This window comes from Carettochelys insculpta, chromosome 1 (genome assembly GCF_033958435.1).
Source record: "Carettochelys insculpta isolate YL-2023 chromosome 1, ASM3395843v1, whole genome shotgun sequence".
NCBI lineage: Eukaryota > Metazoa > Chordata > Testudines > Carettochelyidae > Carettochelys > Carettochelys insculpta.
Window position 1 is genome coordinate 218501757 of NC_134137.1, and position 15379 is coordinate 218517135.

General features: G+C 41.9%; 2 protein-coding genes across 9 annotated transcripts in view; one reads left to right on the forward strand and one right to left on the reverse strand.

The window, feature by feature from the left end:
• ABI3BP (ABI family member 3 binding protein) overlaps positions 1-7606 on the forward strand; it is a 451725-nt gene extending 444119 nt beyond the window's left edge. For all 3 annotated transcript variants that reach the window (XM_074999360.1, XM_074999369.1, XM_074999377.1), the window contains 2 exons: positions 3459-3581; positions 6207-7606. In XM_074999360.1, the coding sequence (XP_074855461.1) occupies positions 3459-3581; positions 6207-6322 (239 nt within the window). In that variant the 3' untranslated portion in view covers positions 6323-7606. The remainder of the gene's footprint in view (positions 1-3458; positions 3582-6206) is intronic.
• A 685-nt stretch (positions 7607-8291) lies between these two features.
• Positions 8292-15379, reverse strand: part of TFG (trafficking from ER to golgi regulator) — a 29575-nt gene continuing 22487 nt past the window's right edge. For all 6 annotated transcript variants that reach the window (XM_074999435.1, XM_074999415.1, XM_074999391.1 and 3 more), the window contains 2 exons: positions 11648-11737; positions 8292-9078 (listed from right to left, as the gene is read on the reverse strand). In XM_074999435.1, the coding sequence (XP_074855536.1) occupies positions 8705-9078; positions 11648-11737 (464 nt within the window). In that variant the 3' untranslated portion in view covers positions 8292-8704. The remainder of the gene's footprint in view (positions 9079-11647; positions 11738-15379) is intronic.

Below are 15379 nucleotides of genomic sequence, written 5' to 3' on the forward strand. Positions count from 1 at the left end.
TACTTCCTAGGAGAGAAGAAAACAGGAGGCTGGAGGCCCATCTTAGATCTTCGAGGCCTCAACCATTACTTGCGCAAGCAACGTTTTCGGATGATCACAGTTGCCTTGATACTCACGGCACTGGACGATGGAGACTGCGTTGCAGCACTCGACTTACAAGATGCTTGCTTACTTTCATATAACAATCCACCCGGCACACAGACGCTTCCTCCGCTTCACGGTCGGCCAGGAGCGCTTCCAGCACAGGGTTCTTCTGTTCGGCCTCTCTTCGGCCCCCAGAGTCTTTACCAAAGCCCTGGCAGTGGTGTCAGCCTACCTGCACAGACAGGGGGTGTTTATTTTTCCCATATCTGGGCGACTGCCTTCTAAAAGGGGCCTCAAAGGCAGAGGTCTCACGCATGATACGCGTCACAGCGGACATGTTTTTCTTCGCTGGGCCTAGTCATCAACCTCGCAAAGTCAAAGTCCGAACCCACACAAGATATAGAGTTCATAGGGGCACGCATAAACTCTTTCACAGCAAAGGTGTACCTACCTGACGCCCGCTTCCGCGCCATCAGTTCGCTGGTGCAAGTCATCACATACAGCCCCACGGTGCCGGTCTTAACGTGCTTACAGCTGCTGGGCCACATGGTGGCAGCGACGTTTGTGGTACAGAATGCCAGGTTGCACATGTGAAGCCTGCAGCATTGGCTGGCAAGCGTTTACAAACTGGCATCCCACACTGTCCACAGGGTGGTGTTGCCCACAACAGAGGTGCGCAGATCCCTGGCGTGGTGGGAAAACCCCGAGAATCTGCTAGTGGGGGTGCCTTTTCACCAACCACAAATTTTTATTTTTTCTTACTACCGACCCCTGCCACATAGAATGGGGAGCGCACATCGGCAACAAGGTAACGCAAGGGCTATGGTCCCCTGCGGAACAGACACTGCACATAACCATGCTGGAGCTCAGAGCAGTGTTCAACGCCTGCAAACATTTTCGAGATTACCTACATGGCAAAGTAGTCGGGATTCTATACTGACAATACCTCCACTATGTTTTACATCAGTCGACAAGGAGGAGCATGATCCCGTGCCCTATGTGCGGAAGCAGTCCAATTGTAGAATTGGTGCACCGCCAACAACATAACGTTGAAAGCCTTGTACTTGCCGGGTGCTCACACCGTGAAAGCAGATCAGCTGAGCAGGCGCTTCGCAATCACGCACGAATGGCAGATCCGCTCCGATCTGCTACGGCGCATTTTTTGTACATGGGGGTTTCCCCATATCGATCTGTTTGCCACAAGGTCTTGCACAAAGCTAGAAGGGAGAGAGCTCGCATGATACTCATAGTCCCGCTTGGGATCGGCAGCACTGGCTTCCCTTGCTTTTGCCCATGTCGGACCGCCCACCGCTCCCTCTACCGGTGGCGCCGGACTTACTCACGCAGGCTCAGGGTCTGCACCTACAAGCATGGCTAATCCATGGCTCAGCTCTTTAAAGAGCACGTGTATGGAGGGAGTACAAGTCCTGGAATGTAGACGAAGGACCTCCACCAGGAGGACTTACAAGCAGAAATGGACTCGATTCACAGCCTGGTGTTCCGCCAGGCAGTTAGCTCCCCTTGACGTTCCTATACCTGTAATACTAGAATACTTATTGGACCTCAAGAGAGGCGGGTTTTCTCTATCCTCACTAAAGGTCCACCTCGCCGCTATATCAGCCTTTCGGCATACAGAGGAAGGGCCCACGGTATCCGCCCATCCTATCGTTACCAGGTTCTTGAAGGGGCTGGTAAACCTGTACCCCCCTCGGAAACCGCTTCCACCATCGTGGAATTTGGACTTGGTGCTCAGCACGCTATTGGGTCTACCTTTTGAACCATTAGCCACAGTTCCCATACGTCTCCTTACAAAAAAAAAAAAAAAACACAACCTTCCTCCTTGCAACTACGTCAGCTCGCAGGGTGAGTGAGCTCGCGGCAGTGATGGCAACGCCGCACTGCACAGTATTCTCAAAGGAGGCAGTAACCTTAAGGCTGCACCCAGCCTTTGTTCCAAAAGTCTCTTCGGAGTCCAATCTTAACGAGCCAATAGTTTTACCCTCATTTTACCCGAAGCCTCACAGCTTCAGCAAGGAGGCACGCCTGCATCTCCTGGATGTGAGGAGGGCGTTGGCCTTCTACATAGACAGAACTAAGTCCTTCCGGAAAACAGACAGGCTCCTAGTCTCTCTCTCTCCCAGGTCAAAAGGAGAAGGTCTCTTTTCACAGAGGATCTCTAAGCACATTGTGTCCTGTATAAAAAAGTACTACGAGCTTCAAAAATGCTCCTTTGCTGGCCCCGCCCAGGGCTCACTCCACCAGGGTGGTGGCGGCGTCAATAGCCTTCTTCAAGGGCATCATGTTAAAAGACATCTGTAGAGCGGCGACCTGGTCATCCTACGACACCTTCGCTGAGCATTATGCCCTGCCTCAGGTATTCAAAGAGGATACCCGTCTGTCAACAGCAGTCCTCTCGGGGGCAAGCTGCACGTAAACCGATTACCCACCTCCTTACTTGCGTTACTGCTGGGTAGTCACCTATTGTGGAGCACCCACGGGGACCACTCGAAGAAGAAAGAGAAGTTACTCACCTGTAGTAACGATGGTTCTTCGAGATGTGTCCCCGTGGGTGCTCCACTACCCGCCCGTGCTCCCCGCTTCGGATCTCTGTCTAGTGTTTTTCAGGAGCATCCGAGGCGGTTGGTCAAGGAACTGGCGGGGACCAGATCGCGCACGCGGCCGGGGGCGCCCAGTGGGCGAGGCATGCGCCGGTGCATGCGCGATCCAGGAGAAACTGCTGGAAGATTTCCAATCTGTGGCACCAGGCGAACCCGACACCTATTGTGGAGCACCCACTGGGACACATCTCAAAGAACCATCGTTACTACAGGTGAGTAACTTCTCTGTATGAGAGCATTAACAGAGCACTGATAGTCATCTGAAGATATTTTTTCTATAGGTCCAAAAAGAGCTTGGAGTTTTAGTCTCATGCGTCTCATCTAATGCATGGATGGGTTCGTTAGTCATTTCTAAAACGTGAATTATACACGTTGTAAGCACAAAGTCGATTTCGATATTTTGGTTTGCTCAGTTAGGTATGGCCTACAGAAACGTTTCTGGAGTCATTTTAGATGCTTTTTAGTAGAAACAGGATGAGATCAGCATTAAACAAACTATACTAAAGTCAGGAAAAATATACATACATAGAAATTTCTGCTTATTCCAAACAAAAGTATTTCCCTTTTCATTAACTGTCATTGTGTTTGAGTATTAACATAATGCTGTAAAACACAGATCTTAACTGGGACAGCCAACAGACTTAACATTGAGACAAAATGACTATTGGAACTCATCTCTGAGCCTGCTCAATTACAAAGGAACTAAAAGTTATGTTGATCTTCAAAGGGTTTTCCCCATATTTTCTTTGATTTCAGGACAATTTTACAACATAGGAGACCAGCGGGGACATGGAGAAGATCATTGCCAATTTGTGGACTCATTTTTAGATGGGAAGACAGGGCAGCAAGTTTTACCAGAGCAGCTTCCAGTCAAAGATGGTAAGCTCTGAAATGTGTCATAGTAACAAAACTGTCACCATTTCTCCTACTGTTGGCTTTATGGTCAACATCAGTATAAGTAAGAGTCCTACATTTAACTCTATTACCAGCGAGTCCACCTCACACTCCAAGGACTAGCCCACCTACAGCTAGCTAGGAATCATCTGCTGTAAGAGGGATTCAACCCTTTATCTGGGAAGGAAAGCCCTTTGATTTACAGGACAGAAGCATGATCTGAGCACAGGACTAGGCATTAGTAGCTTTCACACTGAATTCTATCCTCTGCTTCAGATTTGTCCATAATTTTACATAATACAGCTAATATATATTTCCCTCTCAGGCTGCATGGTGTGGCATTTGAAGATGAGAACTATGGTAGAATCAAAACTAAAAGGGATCTTGAGAGGTCATCAAGTCCACTCCCCTGCATTAATGGGCGTGAACCGCTCTAGTCCAGCAACATCCAGCCTGATTTTAGTTGGCTGGATGACCACTTACCCTGGGTGTTGCCAGGTGTCCTGTAGTCCCATAAAGTTTGTTTGCAGCCACCAGTCCTGGCAGTCAGCGTTCTGTGCTATTATTTAGCTGTAATTTGCCCTTAAATGTCTTTTAAGAGCCCAATAAGCAGTGGAAGTGTTGGAAATGCTGCTACCTAATGGTGACCTCCTGTGCTTCAGCAAATTCTCTTGCTTGGCCCAGGTTAGGTCCTGAGGGTGCCAGGGTAGAGATGTTCAACCTGTAGTACTGTATTTTGTTATCATTTCTGTGTAGGGAAGAGGAGTAAGTTAAACCAGCATAAGGCATCCATACCGTGGACTGCAGCTGTCTCCTGATTTATGTTTTAATTGAAATAGCTCTACCAGCACAAAATCAGAGTTTAGGTTTTAATGTTGGTTATGTGCTTTTCAAATAAAAACCCTGTATTAAGTACTAAATATTAATGTCCAAAAAGAATAAAGCTGAACCTCCTTCAGTTGCCCTCCTGAAAACAAATACATCATATAAAAAAAAGTGGGGGTGGGTCAGAACGTAAGTTTTATACAAACTGGCATTAGCAAATCAGTAATAGGCTCTGAAATGCCAGATTTAGTTTTAGTTTTTTACACAAGTGCAGCACCAAGTAAGCTTTGCAATGCCACAAACAGAAATAAATGTCTTCAGGCAGAGCTTAACACGTCATACCTTGGCTGCTTCAAGATCATATTTACAGAAGTTTTCACAAGGCAAGTTCAGTATGCATTTCACTTGAAGTTGCTATGTTAAAAACTAACGAACTTTTTCCAATGTTAACATAACTACAAGAGAGTCACTTGGTGGCCATTCTTCTTTTTCAGAAGTAAAACCAATTTCAGAAGTTTCAGGGAGCCTAGGAAAAGAGTTGGTGACTCGTAGTAGATTCTGAGGCTGTCCTTCGCCAAGGGTCCCCTCTTTTTACGTGCTAAAGTGGAAGCAGTATCTCCTTCAGTGACACACCTCTGATCTGCTTTTAATTTTACATGTTACAGATTGATGTGCTCACTCTCTCCCAGTCAGTTCAGGCATTAGAATGCACAGGAATTGAGGGGTGGTCAATTCCACTTCCAAGTTGGCTTAGCTCCCCAAGTTAATTGTGTAGTTGTTCTCCCTGCAATGCATTAGGGGAAGGAAACAGACTGCAGTTTTTCCTTTTTCTGCATATTAGGTTTGATGCACTGGTCACTGACTAGTTTGTTTGGATGGTCAGTATGTACAGGGACCAGGCCCCACATAGACAAATGCAGGGAGGAGTTTTAAAATGGAAGACTACAACTTATGTCAGACAATTCTCTAGATTCAGTATGCCAAATAAGTGCTGGCCCTTTTCAGTCTACCCACTGCTGAATCCTTTCACTGTCCTCCTCCTCCCCCCTCCCCACAAAGAGGAATTGAGTGTACACAAGACATCTGAAAGCCTCCCATAGTTATGTCTTGTGTCTTTGGATGCCAGCTGCAATGAAATTCCACAGTCTCAGCTTTTAAATTGTCTGCTTACTCTTCATTAAACTCACACCAGGCTTCCAGGTTGCTGCAAGGAGTCAGTCAGAAGAAATACAAGCATCCTGTCATTCTCACCCCCAGGGAAAAATTCCTTCATGATCCCCAAATCCAGCAAAACCCACAGCACCTCAACTAGAGTTTAGACACTCTTTATTTAGGGGCAGGGCAGCACAGTAGCCCCTCTGCACAGCTTTGATGGCTCCCTATCTCAATAAAGGAAGGGTATTGGACATGTTCCCTTCCTTGCTGCCTCCATAAGCACTTCTGTCAGAGAATTCTCAAACTCCTACCTACTCTTCCTTCAGAGAAAACAAGCCTGTCCCACCCTACCCCCTATTCTCTCAGGGTAACAGCAGTTCTTGCCCCTCCTCCTGGCCACAACTTGTGAAGAATGGATTGTTGTTGCATGCTTTTTGCTGGACAAAACTATTTTACCTCATTTCCTACATTACATCTCAATTCAGCAACCACTACTCTAGCCTTTGGTACAGGCTAAACATTCCACTGAGCTTCTGAAATCGGATATACACCCTATGAATGAGAATCAGGAGCACCTGTGGAAGGTAAGGTCTTTTTTCCTCCATACTAAGCCTTTGCTCACTGTTTTAGGCTTCTTCAGAGCATTTCGCCAGGAACCTGTCAAGTTTGGAAAAATAGGTGGCGAGACCCATATCACCTACGTTCATTGGTATGAGTGTGGAACTTCAATACCTGGTAAATGGTAGCTGCAACATGAACTGAAAAATGAAAGAAGGCCTGACACTGCCCTGCTTCTCCCCCAACAAGTTCAGCAATGGAAATTTATGGTCTTCCTGTCATTTAAACGTTTACCCATATATAAAGTTTATAAACTCTAATGACAATACTGCATTAACTGTGTTTAATAGCATAGGCTGCTTACTATAGTTATTCCATTTTACCAAAAAAAAGCACACGGATAAGGTTACGGTCTCGGGAAGCTGGCTCCCTATATTCTGGGTATTAAGGAAAATTTATATGGTATTTTAAAAGATACAGTTTGTATATTATTTATCATACTGTTGTAATAAATGTTTTGAGGGAGAGTTATGGCAAAAGTGATCATGAAACTACAGTATACATGTAATTTTAGATATTCACTGAAGTACCGTTATATGCTATCTACCAAGTTAATTCTGTGAAGTCTCTGGTGATTTCTCCATAATTTTAAATTATTCAATTAGAAAGCTCTTGAACTGGCTTCTGTACTTTAAAAATACCCAGACTGAAGACCTCTCCCCTAGCATCTACATGGAAAATTTGTGCTCCTGCCAAAATTATAAGCAAGCTTGTAATATTTAAATTCTTTAGCACCAAGAAAGCAATTGTAGGTATTAAAAAAATGCAAGCATAGCTTCTTGGTGACAAAATGTCAGCTTTGAAACTCAGTATTATAAAACAGTGCCTGTTCACATGGTCAGAATTAGTCTATAGCCCTAAACACAGCTGCTACTTACAACAGAACCCAGTTAGTTTTAGTACTCGTCTATGTTGAATTGATGGATAGTATTTTCACTTAATCAGGCTTCCAAGTAGGCAGAGCACCTGGGAAATGGAAGTCAAATCTGCCACTACTGCAGTGGGTTTTCTGAAAGGTTGATGAATTACTTTGAAGGCTAAATATATAGCACCACAGAATTTAGTAAGAAAACGAGGTGTGAAAAATATGCTCCAAATGCCAGCACAATCAGATTTCCTTTATTAAAAAAAGAGTCACAGAATTGTTAGTGTGGGGAAAAGCAGATAAATTAATTCAAAATTACTCTGATTAGTTCCATTATGAACTTACTCTTCTTCCCCTCCCAACAAGGCTAGATGGTTTATTGCTTCAACATTTATGAACTGAAGAGATTTTTTAAGCAGGATGTTCAGTCGTTGTATTGAAAAAGGTATGAACAGGAACACCAAAGAAATATCTCATTTGTAGAAAATGCCTTAAAGTACATTGCAGGTACACTGTACTCTAATAAAATATTTTTTAATCGTGTAAAGTTTTTTTTGTATAATTATTGGTTTTTCACTCGTGTGTTACAGTGAGACACAAAACGTTGGGTGAAAGGTAGCACTGAACTCAATCTTCAAAGGATACATTACAAGCTTCTCTCCCCCCCGTCAGTCCTTTTTTTGGAAGAACAACCACTACAGTAAGAAGCGAAGGATGAGGGGCTCTTTAAATATTTCTAATAGTTATCAGGAAAAACAGTTTAGAGCTGTGTCAGCCTAACACTCTACATACTTACAGGTGCTTGTTAACTGAACAATGCTGAGTTTGCACCTGTCAAGTATAGGCACTGATTTAGTTTTTCTGGCTGGCAAAATATCTGTAGTAATTTTCTCGTTCGGCCTGGTAACATTAACACCAAGAAAATTCTATCAAGTCAAAGCTTCCACTGAACAACAGTTTAAACCCAGTGGTATGTCATTTAATGCAAGCTGCAATAATACAGTGAAAATTAACATGACTTCATAATCTTTAACAAAAAATCACCCAGTGACAAGTGTTAATCCTGAAGATAACATTAAACAGCAGCCTGCATTTGTAACACTTACCCTGTGTATGTGGCAGGCTTTTTTTTTTTTTTAAACTATTCCCTTGTTTCTCAACAGATATAAATGATGTACAAAAATGTGCTTATCAGCTCATCATGAGTGCTTAATAATTAAAAAAACAAGTACTGGATTCAATAGTTTTATTAGCTTTCAGTGTAAATGTTACAATTTATACATAATACCTAGTTTTAATTCCAGAGTGGGTCTAATTTAGTACATCATATTATTAGTTAAAACAAGCCAGATAACTGGGCTACATTTCCAACTAGCATCTTAATTTCCATCAGACAAGGCAAGCTAGAATGTCAATCACCTTACAAACATTTAGGAAGTGTTTCCGAAAACCAAAAATAAGTAGGAAGCTGATATAGTTTAAAGCAGGAAAGAAGAATCATTTGGTCTTTTGTTCCAGCAACAGTAAAAGAACGCTCAGCCTTTTATCATCATTTTGGAACATCAATACCAATTTTAAATATTGGAAAGTGTTGGGATGTATTAATAGTTAATAGCTGCTTGCGTCTTGTAGCAGCTGGGCTTCCTTATCGGTAACCAGGTCCTGGTTGAGTATAGCCCTGACCAAAGGGAGGACGGTTGCGTGCATAAGGGTTGGGCCCACTTGGAGGGGGGGTCATATTACTTCCAGGAGGTGGTGTGAAACCTGGCCTGGGCTGATACACTCCTGTCTGGCTCGGAGCCATTCCAGCTTGGGAAGCAGGGGCCACATTATAATTAGCAGGCTGGGAGGCTTGTGTAGTATAGTTCTGTTGTGGGTAGGAGCTTGCCTGGTATTGCTGAGGAGGCTGAGCAGGCAGTTGCTGAGCAGAAAAGCCAGGAGCTGGAGCCTGTGAGGCCTGCTGACTGTATCCTGGAAACTGCTGTCCTTGTGGAGGACCAGTCTGCTGGCTGTAGCCTGCTAAAGAGACAAAGAGACAAAAAAAAAAAAAAAACAAAAAAAAAAAACACAAAACAAAACAGATTTAGCAGAAAATAAAGCAGCATATTTACTTTGTCATTTTTCTTACAAGCAGACATTTGAGGGATAACAAATAAGCACAACCACCAACCACTAGGTTTGATATATGCAACAGACAGTGCTCCCAGCTGGATGATAAGAAATTGCAGTTTCTCTGTCCTTCACAAATACATAAAGGCTGGGTCTACACGTGCCCCTTCCTTTCAAAAGGGGCATGTTAATGAGCAGGTTCGAAAGACGCTAATGAGGCGCTGCAATGAATATGCAGCGCCTCACTAGCATAATGGCAGCCGCGGAGATTTGAAAGTGCAGCTTTTCAAATCATGCACTGCCCGTGGAGACGGGACCTTCCGAAAGGACCCCCCCCCAGTTTTCAAAAGCCCTTCTTCCTATCTGCGATCAGAAGAAGGGCTTTCGAAACCTGGGGGGGGTCCTTTCAGAAAGTCCCGTCTCCACAGGCAGTGCACAATTTGAAAAGCCGCACTTTCAAATCACTGTGGCCACCATTATGCTAATAAGGCACTGCATATTCATTGCAGCGCCTCACTAGCATCTTTTGACCTGCTCATTAACATGCCCCTTTCAAAAGGAAGGGGCACGTGTACACCCAGCCAAAATATCATTGATATGCTAAAATAGAGCACTCTCAAGTATTGGGGAAGTTTTTTTTAAATTCAGACTAAAATGAAGCTTTTCCATTTAGGCTGAAAGATATACCCATGATTGTTTCATCCTGATAATTATTTTATTTGAGAAACAAGGGGGGGGAAAATGAGAATAGGATATGGACACTTCATTTTCCCCTTCCAAAGGAATTTAAAGGTCTCAAATATACATTGAAACAGTTACATTTGAGTCAGTTGCTTTAACTTTGTTTCTTTCAGTAAACAACTAAGTCAATGCAGAATACTTGCACTGAATTCATGCTTAACTCGCTGGCTAGTGTTTCATTTAGTTTGCAGCTTTTAGTGTTCCTCGGCTAAAGACATAATTCAAAGATTACAACTTTAAACAAACGTGAAAGAACTTTACAGAACAGCACTTCTTAGAGTACAACTGCTGCTGGCCTCAATTTAATGTGTCCCAAATGTGATTTGTCTGTGTAAAAGCAGCTTCCTTGGGAATTTCTCAGTTTGGAGGCTATAAACAACAAAATCCTGCTGTAAAGTAATAGCTACTTTTATCTCTAGCATGAAACACACCTGCAGCTACTTGCAATGAAACCTCTCCATTGACTGGAATCCTGTCAGCATTAAACACCAGATACATAAAAATTATTAAAAATGCAAATGCCTGAAGATAGAAAATAAGAACTGAAGAATGTATTGGAGTAAATTTTGAACTCACCTTGAAAGTGGCCTGAAAATTTACTCATGAAACACACTTTTCAAAAATTCCACTTTCACTGGCATGACCAAAAGTCAGCGCTATGCTAAGCGCACCTGCCAGAAGAGAGTGGGAACTCTAACCCACTCTAAGGCAAGGGGCATTTGAAAGAAGACAGAGTAATATTCAGATAAATTCCAGTCCTTTTTAAAGATGGTAAGAATGAAAGCTACAGAGGGAAAGATTATAGATCTACTTTGACTGCCATCTGTGAAGAGTTCGTTTATGAGGCTGACCTGGACAGCTTAATCCAAGCATGAAAACAATTATCTTTAGAAATGTAATTCATTACAATTTGAGGTTTCCAAATGCATTTTACTCTGAGAAAGTAGAACTCCTGCAATGTGCCAAATCTTCACAGAAAGTCTCCCAGCACAATACCGAGTATGCTATGGTATTACTATCAGGAATGAGTGAAAGCAGAAAAACCATTAAAATCTTAAGACTGGAAAGGAAACTAATAGACCCTCCTACTTGCACAGAAATTAAGTGCAGAAGGTCTGATGCTGTCTTCAGATCATGAATTCACTAGTGGGGAAGAGGGGTCTACAGAGAGCATTAGCCACAGCTTAGCAGAGTGCTGAGAGAAGGAAAGATGGCAGTTTGTGAATGACATCCCTTTACATCTGAAGTTTCCAGGGTGCTTACCCCTAGCCAAAGTTCTGCTTACCATAGTTATGCAAAGTCTATTCTTGTAAATACATTAAACTCTTCAAATTCATGCACTGAGCCACACAATTTTCTGAAATAGCAACAGCTGCCTATATAAAAAAAAAATCTGTAACTTGCATATGTTCTGCAAAAGTTTGCTACTTTTGTTTTTTTGAGGGAGATAATAACTTGGTATGTGAATCAACACTTAAGATGCACACTGAATGTACAGTGTACCAATCTGCTTTAATATAAGCTTAAACCTGGCAGATATGTTCATATTGATTTTTGTTTAGTGGCCTTTTATGAAACTTTTCATAGGGTTATAGAATCATAGCAGTATTCTAAAAGAATGCATAAATACCTTTATTAATTGACTACTATCACAGTAACTAAAACTGAAATATTACTGAATTAAAATTTAGGTCTCATTCTGCACCTACACATCAACTTGAGAGCAGCAGAAGCTTACCTGGATACTGCATACCATATTGTTGTTGAGGCTGAACCTGCGGTTGCTGAGCAGGATAACCACTCTGTTGGTACTGTTGATACATCTGGCCTATGAATCAAAAATGTGTTCTTAATAAAGCAGCACAGTACCTAAGGCCCAATATCTGATATCAGAAACAATGGTCTGGGCAATGTCTAAGCAGCAATTTAAGTCTCAGAACCCATCCTATCCCACATTTTTAAAAACAGATTGTACAGTGTTTCCTCATGAGGGTTAGTTACAATGTGTCTACTGGAAGGCACTTGTCTACAGCTCCTCCAATATTCATCTAAACAAGACCTAAGAATTCATCCAAGAATTTAGCCAGCAAAGTAGGATAAATATACACGGGCTTTTTCATAACAGATTGTGGGTTTGGAGATGCTGTGTATGTGATGGAACAAGTAACATGCTTTAATTAACATCTAATGGCAAACAATGTGCTTGTTGTTTATTGAAGTATCTTAATAAATGGGTCTTAAAAACCTAATGGTGTTTTCCTCTTTAATCTGCGTTGGCTGCCTTTTTACACTATGGTTCTAAAATGTTTTCCTGTGCGAGTATTGAGTAGAATGGTCAGTACATCATTCACTGTAATCTGCTCTTTCACACATCCTTTAGCATACGTGGTGCTCGTAATAGGCCAAGTTTTCCAAGAGGCCCCGGGGTGGGGCGGGGGGAGTGTGCGCCTTTAAAGGACACCATGCACAAGTTCAGGAGTTCCATTTTATTTGCTTAACACAATATTGTATTTCAGTTCTCTTAGGCAAACTTTGCACTTAAATGTTTGCCTATTGCTTTAATTTAGCACTGAACACTGCCACAGAATCAGACTCCTTGGTCTGTGCCCTGTCGAGCTTCAGAGATCGACTTTTCAACTCCACTGCACAAATACCATGCAAACTAGAACCCAAGCTGCGGCTACCAAACCTCATGTCTGGCTCAGCTTTGGCAGACATGCTGACAGCAGTAAGTCCCCAAGATGTTCCAGTACCCTTTACTATTTCGGGGGGGGGAGGGGGGGAGAGAACAGAAGTAATTTTGCTTCTTTTGCAGTTTTTAGTTATGTACCTTCTGACCTATTCCAGGTGATGACTGGATCAAGAGAGTCACAATCACAATTACTGGCTAAAAATCTCCTCCTCCCTCTTCAACAGCAACCGCGTACAATTTTTATACATGCTCTCTTTTTTTAAAAAAATGTGAAAGGGTCAATGCTATTTGTATTCCTACTGTGTTGGCAAAGACCACAGAAAAATCCACATTTTACAACTACAACAGCTGACATCTTGTGTACATTAAAAAAAGTGAAGTCTCAAATTCCCAAGCAGGGGCAGGGGAGGATGGAGGGAAGAGGGTCAATATTAGAGTGAGGCGAGCGGGGAAAAAGGCAAAGCTATCAAGTGATATGGAATATAAATCAGGCAGAAGGGTTGGAAGGGCTTTAAACAATGTGCATTCCCTAATTTGTGTTATCTTGCATCAAGCCGCACTGAGGGAATGGACAGAGAAAGAAAGAGAAGGCTCTCACCTTTACTCATCGGTAGAAAATAAAGCATTTGTTTTTAACCCCTTTTCTTTAGTGATAGCCTACGACAAGATTTTACACTGACATTTGTTAATATTCTGGAATTGGTCTACTGAGTGACCACCTGTTTTAGGGCATACTGTCCAAGTAATTTCTTCATGTTTAAAAATGAAACTACACATATCCCTCAGTTATGAATAAAGACGTTGTTATACATAAGACCAGGAGGTTCTTTTGGTGAAGAGCAATAGCTAAAACAAAAGTGAGTGAACAAAAGATCTCTCTTTCCAAATTCTTTATGCTGAGAGCAGCTCCCAGCTCCACTCAGTGTTACAACAAGTAACAATGCACATAACAGGGGAAAGGAATTCCAGGAAAAACCAACAGAAGCGAGTACCAACCATCTTTTAAAAACTGGATTGTGGAAAGACAACGAGACCTTTAGGAACATGAGCGCTAAGCCATAACCTGGGTGCTTGTGCAGTTGCTATGTTTCTTTTTCCCATTGGCAGTGAGTATTCACACATGCCTCACTGCACATAAAAATATGCACATGGATGGAAAAGATTAGAGGAAACATGGGCCATAAACCAAAGTAAAAAGCTCAGCTAAGAAGGGGAAGCTTGAGGAACTAGGTCTGTTGTGTTCTGTGATATTGTGGTAGTTGCCAGAAGGAAGAAAGTTTCTATCTCCTTCAGCAATTTTCATTCTTAGGGACCTTTAAAATGCTTTCTAATTGGGAGCCCTCTCACCTGATGACACTGCTAAGGTTTCTCCCCATCCCATTTCCTAAAAAGTCTCCCAACATCATTCATGGTGATGAGGAAAACAGAAAAGATAGGTTAACCCTTGCATCATTAAAAAGATACATCCAAGGAACTTAAGCATGTTTTCCTATCTCAGTCCAAGAAATGTTTTAAAAAAAATTAATTGGGAATAATGTGTGTGTGTGTAAAGCAGAGAAACTGAATAATGCCCTCCGCATCATAAAAACAACTCAGTTTATGAACACAAAAATATTCAAACCTTTCACTCCCATGAAGCTAACGTATATTGGAAATAAAATAAATACTTGCAATAAAGTAAGTGACCATTATTTGCAAGTGGACAAGGCTCCTTATTTATATAACCAAGGAACGAGCAACAGTATGCACTGATACAGTAAACACTTTCATATCAGATGGGACCAGGAGGTTGCTGGATATTCAAATATTCTGGATAAGAGAGGCATACCTAGCAATGCATAACACTAAAGAAAAACAAGATTAGATATTATGAAACAAACAAATGTATGCAGAGTACTTTCTTTACCAACACCAATAGTATTGTACACTGTAAACTCATACTGTATTTGCTATGTTTACTTGTATTATTTTCACTATACCATACTTACAGAAAACATAACTAAAATTTATCTATGGTTAAAATGCAGTTATCTGCGAGTTCTGAATGACAGAATGCCAAATACAATAGAGTTTACTGTATTTGTGATGACCAGAGTACAAAACCTGTGATCTCTCCTTCTAGCAACAAAACTAATGAGAATTTGATTTTGGAAACAAAAATGTGAGAAATTACCTCCATTCAGAAAGAATGGAAATTTTGGGAGAGGCAAGGAAGTTCAGGTTGAACCTCTCTCATCCAGCACCTTCGGCACCTGACTGGTGCCAGAGAGAGAATTTGCCAGACAATGGGAAGTCAATATTGTCTCGCAGCATTACTAACACTTCCACTGCTGACTTGGCTCTGAGAAAACACTGTGGGGTAAATTACACCTAATCAGAGCACAGAACACTGAGAAACAGGACTTGTGGCTGTAAAACTTCATGGGACCACAGGAAACTTAGCCACACCCATAATAAATTGTCTTCCAGTTAAAAGTCATGCTGGATTACTGAGTTTGCCAGATGAGAGAGTTCCAGATTAGAGAGGTTCAACCTGTACATCTAACTAACTCTTATGATGGAATATAAATAGGGCTGTAAAAAAAGATGCGTACCAGTTTAATTTTGGTAAATAATACTAAAAATGCGTGTTCCACAGGCTTCTGAACCATGCTATATATAAAAGGTCTCTCCGTATTGTGCTACAGAGAATTGTGCTGATACTAATAGTGTGAAATAAGTGAGGATTTTTTAAAAATGTCCAATGATCTTTAGTGGGGGAAAAAAACTAGGATTTGT